Source organism: Eschscholzia californica, unplaced genomic scaffold (genome assembly GCF_041429995.1).
Source record: "Eschscholzia californica isolate CP2 unplaced genomic scaffold, dmEscCali1.0.p SCAF_2, whole genome shotgun sequence".
Classification (NCBI taxonomy): Eukaryota; Viridiplantae; Streptophyta; class Magnoliopsida; order Ranunculales; family Papaveraceae; genus Eschscholzia; species Eschscholzia californica.
Genome location: NW_028238309.1, coordinates 24436904 through 24445007, shown reverse-complemented (window position 1 = coordinate 24445007; position 8104 = coordinate 24436904). Strand labels below are relative to the sequence as shown.

Below are 8104 nucleotides of genomic sequence, written 5' to 3'. Positions count from 1 at the left end.
GAAAATTTTACATAATCATATCCTAAACAATTAATTGATCTTAGACTAGGTATCTCACGGGCCCTGCGGGCGCGGTCAATCCCGTCGAGCTTACACCAGTCGTGGTTGGAAAATTTAGTAGTAACTTGCAGAATGATAAGGAGGACACCGCTAAATGGACACTCACTAAATTAGGTAACTTCTCTATTAAATCAATGTATAATTATTTGAGAAATGGGAGTAATAGACCTATGCACGACAAAACTGAGTGGTTCTTCATTTGGAATATGAACACTATACCTCGCATAAAACTATTTCTATGGAAATGCTGTACAAACAGTCTACCAGTAAGGGACAAAATTGACAGGTATATTGGAAACATATACAATTGTACAAACTGTGACGAAAATGAAACCCTAGACATCACTACACTGTAACTATGCCAGATTAGATCTGAACAATTAACTACGGTTAAGCAATGGAAACAATTAGATGAGGAAACTACGACTTTATATGCAAAAATTCTATAGTTTATCTGGAAAGCAAGGTCCGATAATAGCTTTAACTCACCAAAACAAACTCCAATACAGATGATTAACCGTATCAACAATACGCCCACTACACCACTAAAAAATGAATCATTAATAACCAATAAATGCAGGAAAAAACCAAGGCAACAGCAATGGAGACCTCCATCGACACCTTTTCTCAAAATTAATGTGGATGCTTCTTTTATGCAACTGACAAAACCAGCTGGAATAGGGTGTATTATCCATGATGAAGAAGCAAATTTTATCATAGCCATCGCAGACACTGTGAGAGGACAAAATCCAGAAGAATGTGAAAGCTTAGCTATACACAACGGTATCTTATGGGCGATCTAACTTCAAGTCCAACATGTTCACATCAAAAGTGATAACCAAAACATCATCAAATACATCAATGATCAGAGTAACGGTTTACACTGGCAATCCAAACATATCATCTCAAAGTCACCAAATCTTCAGAAGCAGTTCACAAACATCATTTTCACTCATGCTCTCAGGGAATGCAACTCCAAAGCAGACGCTCTACCTGAATGGAGTAGAAATAATTGTCAGAAAAAAGTATGGAATGTAGTACCTTCTTTTATTTCCGTAAGTTAGTTGACTTTGTAAGAATTTTATGGTTTGCTTTATATATATCTCATCGAAAAACTACTTTTTTTCTTGTTGAATTATGAGTAACATGTGCATTAAGTAAAAGTATTTAGAGATATCCATGTGAGATAACAAAGGTGGAAGATTAGAGATATCCATGTGAGATAACAAAGGGGATGTTGTTTGTTTTAGTTTTTATTTCTTTCCTTAGCAATTTGGAGTAACAAAGCTGGAAGATTAGAGGGAGGATGAAGTTGTTCATCATGAAGAAAGAGATACTGCAGTTTGTTAGTGTGTAATGAGGATTCTTTCGCTCAAACTCGAAATCAAAAAGACTCAAAGCATAGTTGACATTAAGAAGAAAATCTCATCTCCGATCAACAACCTCAATCCACAAACTCATCAATTCTCCAACTTCTCCATTATTCGCTATGTTAGATGTGCAGTACTCTGAAATCCAAGAGATCATGGATTCTATTCATAAGGGTGGTCTTCATTACTAGTATGTAAAAAGTCTGTAATTATATAGTATAAATAAAGTATGAATTTTCTCTAGGTCTTTGTAATGGCCTTTAAGAGTCTTGGTATAGCCTTTTAGGGTTTTGCTATGGCCTTTAAAGGTCTTAGAGCATCTCCAATGCAACACTCAATCTTAGAAATTTTGAGTGCCACTTAGGATTTTTAGAGTTTTTTTCTTAAAATTCCTCTCCAATGCAACACTCTATTTGGATCTCTAAGATGACGTGTCGAGGGTGGAATAGAGATATCTCAAGAGGACACTCTAGAAATAGAGTGTCCTCTTGAGATATCTCTAATTGTCCAACTCATCAATATTTGATTTTCAACCAATAGAAATTGAGTCTTCTATATTTTCTAAAATAACTAATTATTTATTGACAAAAATAACTATGTCACATAAGTAAATAAGATAAGTTTAGAGTTTTGCATTGGAGACAAAAAAAAATTAATGATCTCTATTAAGGCCACCTAGGAGTGAGAATCTCAATTGGAACTTGACACATAGGATGAATAGAGATTTTTGTGAGTTTTGCATTGGAGATGCTCTTAGTATCTATAATTATGACAGTAAAAATGTTCTCTCAAATTATTATGATGTTATTTATTTTTGTATCCGCATAATATAATCAAAACCACGGAAGATGTTTGGATTTTACTCCTTCATTAACGAAATGAATATTTCTTTGGGGCCAATATTTTGCATCATAAACACCGAGACACATTTACTTACTGCTCCCAACAATTTGAAGATTATCTATCTCTGTATCTATCTGGGAAATATTCTTACAAAACTCTCCCTCTCCTTGATTAAGTAAATTAAGGTTCTCTTTATCAGTTAGGTTAGATGGATGATTCTTCTTCTTGGGCGGAACTTAATTACCTTTCTGGTTTCGGCAATCATTTCTCGTCGGAAGCCATTGCTGGAGCTTTACCTCAAGGACAAAATAATCCACTTGTTTGTCCTCTTGGTCTTTACGCTGAGCAGATTTCTGGCACCTCTTTCACTGCCCCTCGAAACCTTAATAAGAAAAGGTAGTACTAGTAGTATTACTTTTTTGTTTAATAAGATTGTTATTCAATTTTGATTTGATATTTGGGGTTCTAATTCTGATTCAGATTAGGGGCTTGTGTTTTGATTTTCATTAATGATTATGAAAATTTCCCTTTATTTGATCGATATGATATGATGATGCGGTTTAATCAAAATAAGAAATTCTTACTTGGGATATGGTTGAGTTCATCATGATTTCTTCCAACTGTTCCATTGATGATGGAAATCTCTCCACCACAACGAGTATGGGAAACTAGGGTTTTCTTCAGCATCTAAGTCAGGGTTGGTGCCAGATTATGTTGTTTCTTTAACAATATTATTATATGTTTTAGGAAATTTACTGAGAATTGAAAATCAGCATCTTCAAGATCATCAATATAACTCTCTCTCTTTCTCACCAATATAATGTTGTCTTGGTCTAATTTTTGTGCAGTTGGTTTTATCGGATCAAGCCATCGGTTACCCATGAGCCATTCAGAGCCCGTGTTCCTGCTCACAAAAAACTTGTGAGTGAATTTAATCAAAACACTAGTTCTGCTAATCCTACTCAGTTGAGGTGGAAGCCTGAAGAGATTCCAGATACGCCAACTGATTTCATTGATGGACTTTATACCATATGTGGATCCGGAAGTTCTTTCCTTCGCAATGGATATGCTATTCACATGTAATTGGTATTTTGTACCTGTTCTTTAATGCACTTGTCAAAATCGCTAATTATGATAATCTTCGGTAATGATCTTTAAGTTCATGTTAAAAGAAAAACCTTGTATAACTTCTCTTATGAAAAATCTATGTGTGGGTAAAATTCATACTTGGAGAGTACCGAACTGTAAAGCTAACTAGATTTCGTTTTTGTATTAGTTAAGAAACTTATTAATCAGTCGAACTTATTGAAAATAAGATTAAAGAGGAATGTAACTTGCTGAACATTGTCCACTTATGCCAAATATGGTAATCCTCCCACAATGAACCTAAACTAGACACTTCTTGAAACTTATTAGGGCAAAATGAGGTACCTATTAATTATCGTGATTTAGCTACCCTAACTCGTTACCTTTAGTTGGAGGCCTTTTACGCAAAACAGCTCAGTACTATCACCTTACATTCTATGCTGTACTAAATTCTAAGAATTAACTTTTAGAGCAATTGGATGGCAATGTATCAGCCTTGTTGTGAAGAAAATTCTATGATTTGATAATACTACCATTTTGAAGCTGCTAAAATTTGGCAAGTATGAAAAATGTAATTAAAAGTTCAAATAATCAGATAACAACAACATTTGGTGAAACTGTAACATGAACTAATTATTTGTAAACAAGAACAGGGAATTGGTATCGGGTAGCTAGTAAGCTGAAACCATATCAAGTTTTGGTTATTTCGTTGTTATCTGTGAAGCGTAAAAATACATCCTTCAGACTTTGCCAAGTCTTCGTCCATCATTATGTGGTTGCTTTTGTTTCTATGGTCAAGAGTTCAGTAATTGTCTGGACTTGTTCAGAAGAAATATGCTACAAATTATAGTGACCAGGTTACTGATAATACATATATGTTTATTTTATCTGAATGGATAGTTGAGAAGCTATTCAAATTGACCGTCAGATAAACCTTGTGTTCGTATAGGTATGCTGCTAACAAATCAATGGAAAACACCGCCTTTTGCAATGCTGATGGCGATTTCTTGATAGTTCCTGAAAAGGGAAGTAAGTAGATCTTATTTAATTTTATTTCTGGATTGAATATTTGAATATAACATTGTCTCATCCATGGAGTAAATTATTAAACCTCTTCCGTTAACTTCTCTTTGTTGCTATTGTCATTGAAACTTCTCAGGAAGACTATACTTTGGCTTGGTGGAGTCTGGACAAATACATTTTTCATATAGGATTATGCTTAACATGACCCATTAAATTCCCAAGTTTGAGAAGAAACTTGACAGTAGCAGTATATGTTTTTCTATAAGGTTTTCTTTAAATCTTTGACTTATTTGCGAAGGAACATTGACGGGTGACATACTATATATGACCATTTTGACTTGTTTTAGGGTTTCCACACAGAACAATTGTCCAGAAAACTGAACCTGAAGCCCAACCAATCACCTCGAATCTAGTGGTATCTTATCTACTTCATCTGTGCTTACATAGATTCTAGCCGCAGTTCTTGCTCGTTTAGATGTGGAAAGAACATTGAACGTGGTCATATTTTTCCCTTTTGTTCTCTCAGGAGACTCAAACAGAAAGTGCAAAATTTTTAAAATCATATGGGGGCTCAGCTCTTCCGGATTAAGTTTGTAATCATTTTATAGAGATCAGCTAAGTAACTAGCCAGGTTCTGATCGTGAACACCCTAAATATTAAACCTTGTAAGACTTGGACATTGGTTGAACCTTGACCTCTTCAACCTCCACCGCCTTCTGATCACAAGATGGAAGCACTCTGCTTCTTCATCTTATCAACTTCACCATTTTCCTGTGTTTATCTGTAGAATGAGTTAATGCACGTTCATTGGTCAGTGACTTAACCTCTAAGAATTTTACAATACACTCAATAATATCACCATAGTATATTCTCAATTATACATCTTATTGCTGAAACAGGGTTATGGATCACAACAGAATGTGGGAAATTGCATGTATCTCCGGGTGAAATCGTTGTCCTACCTCAAGGATTCCGATTCACCATTGACCTTCCAGATGGTCCATCACGTGGTTATATTGCCGAGGTTTTCGGTACCCATTACCAGCTTCCTGACCTTGGTCCAATAGGTATTGAAGTATATAAATATTGTTCATAGTTCCCTTTTAAGATTTGACAAGATATTAGCAAGTTAAGTAACAACTATAAATCATGTACTTTGATTATCTATTAGGTGCTAATGGTCTTGCTGCCTCAAGGGATTTTCTCGTGCCCTCTGCTTGGTATGAAGATAAAGCTCGTCCAGGGTACACTGTTGTACAAAAGTTTGGTGGTGAATTATTTACTGCAAAGCAAGATTTTTCCCCATTCAACGTGGTAGCTTGGCATGGAAATTATGTGCCATATAAGGTGAGATATTGTATTGATGCAATTTGGATTTCAGATAGAGAGGCTTAAGTGCTTGAAATCTTAGCTCTTGTTAAATGTTTGGGTTCACTTGTACACCTATTAAATTAGTTTATGACTAAAATGTTGCAATTATTATGGATGACTACAGTATGATCTAAGTAAGTTCTGCCCATTCAATACTGTCTTAATCGATCATGGCGATCCTTCGATAAACACAGGTAAGTATTAGGTAACTTTCTGTTTTCCTTACAACTTTGGTCTCTCTCTCTCTCTCTCTCTCTCTCTCTCTCAGGTTTGTTTCGTGTAAATATGAAATATTTCTCTTATGGATTTCAGTATTGACGGCACCAACTGATAAGCCTGGTGTAGCATTGCTTGATTTTGTCATTTTCCCACCCCGATGGTTGGTCGCTGAGCATACGTTTCGCCCTCCATATTACCATCGGAATTGCATGAGCGAATTTATGGGTCTAATTTATGGAAAATACGAGGTGATTCTCTATTAGTTCATTACTTTATACTTCGGTGCATAATTTGACTACTAAGCTTATCATTTATGAGATAATTGGCCTCGAAGTTCCTAACCATTTTACATCTGTCAGCAAATAGATATCCTTATCGAGCATATGGTAGACTCTTGTATATAGCAAAAAGCAGAGATAATCTTATTTGACATGATTGTAGGCCAAAGCGGATGGATTCCTCCCTGGAGGTGCAAGCCTTCATAGCTGCATGACTCCACATGGTCCTGATACTAATACGTTCGAGGTATAAATTTGTTCACAACTAAGGTGGAGTTGGCCAGCCCTTCGTTTTCTATGAAAATTAGGTCATTTGTGTTGAGCTTTTCTCGTTGTGCATTTTTAAAAAAAAACGTGGTACCTGTGTGTGATCAATTAGATCATTTCTGTTACAATTTTCCTGCGACGGTCCTGAAACGACACCGTGAAAAAAGTTTTCTCAGTGTTCCATTAGTGATTTTTTCAGTTTCATAGTTTTTTTAAATCGAAAAGAAGTTCACAGATTTAATACCCAAAGCGTTTTGGATACTTTGATTGCTAAGAATACAACCTGTATTTCCACATTCTATTTTTATTTGGATATCGAACCAAACAAGCTTCAACATCTCTCTCCATATCTCTCTCTCTCTAGCTATATGCATGTATATATATATCATTCACCAATTAACACCGAAAAACCTATGTTGCCAGGCGACAATTAGGGGTGGAAGCGATGCAAAACCATTCAAGATAACTGATACTATGGCTTTCATGTTTGAATCAAGTCTGATACCCCGAGTATGTCCGTGGGCTCTCGAGTCTCCTCGTATGGATCACAACTACTACCAATGCTGGATCGGATTGAAATCCCACTTCGAATGTGAAGGATCAGATGCTCACAGCAGCAAATAAAACAAGCACAAGTTTGGTTGATTCTCAGCCAGGTGGTAGCTCTGAGAAAACGAAAAATCCAGGCATTTGCTTCTTTGACACTTTAGATAGAATTTGTGTATAAAAACTTGTGAATAATGCTAGAAATAAGGAAGAATGTGGATGCTTCTTACTACTTAGCCATCTTTGTTTTGCATTTCTGTTATTGATCTTTCAGAGCAATGTTGAGTTACTATGGGATGTATAATAAATTAAAGTTGGTGTGGAAGATCATCAACTTTAGGTAAACGGTTTAGTTGAATTAATGTTAAAATAGATTCTTTTCATTTCAGTTACATTTAGTTCGATAAGACCCATTTCAAGCATCTTTGGCTTGGTAGTGGGGTTCAATCGATTTGTGAACCAAAACCGATTTGAGCCTACAATTTTTTTTACAGGAAAAACGGTCTAAAAATTCCAACTTTTCATAGAGAGAAATAGGTCTTGTGATTTTAAAATGTCAATGATTAGATCTCCTGGGAAGTTCATAAAACTTCCTCTGAGATTTGGAATAATCTTCAACACTTACTGAATCAATTGCTCGAGAGGTTCTTTGATCTAAAACGTCCTCTGAGATTTGGAATAATCTTCAAACGCTTTATTTTCAAACCTCTCATGCTAAGAAAAGATTACTCATGAAATAACTTCAAACAATAAGAAAAGGATCAGATACAATGTCTGCTTATTTAAGCAATGCAAAGTTAAACTTTGATTCTCTTACTGCTATCAATGTTAAAATCAGTGAAGAAGAACTGATTCGACATATTATGAATGGATTAGGAAGTGATTATGATAATGTGGTTGTTTTTCTTGAGAATAGAACAAATAACATGTCTCTTTCTGAGATCAAAGCCTCTCTTCTTAATCATGAAGCTAGATTGAGCAGGAAAAAGTCTGAATCTAAGGCAATTTCATTTCTTGATCCAAATACCTCCCCTGCTCTTT

The 8104-nt window shown here is 35.4% G+C and overlaps 1 protein-coding gene across 1 annotated transcript; it reads left to right on the top strand.

The window, feature by feature from the left end:
• Positions 1-2212: 2212 nt before the first annotated feature.
• Positions 2213-7446, top strand: HGO (homogentisate 1,2-dioxygenase). Its single transcript, XM_086658076.1, has 9 exons — positions 2213-2669; positions 3122-3352; positions 4309-4388; positions 5282-5449; positions 5554-5729; positions 5878-5947; positions 6066-6220; positions 6414-6497; positions 6941-7446. The coding sequence occupies exons 1-9, from the start codon at positions 2482-2484 to the stop codon at positions 7139-7141; spliced, it is 1353 nt and encodes a 450-aa protein (XP_086514202.1). The 5' UTR covers positions 2213-2481; the 3' UTR covers positions 7142-7446.
• Positions 7447-8104: the final 658 nt, after the last annotated feature.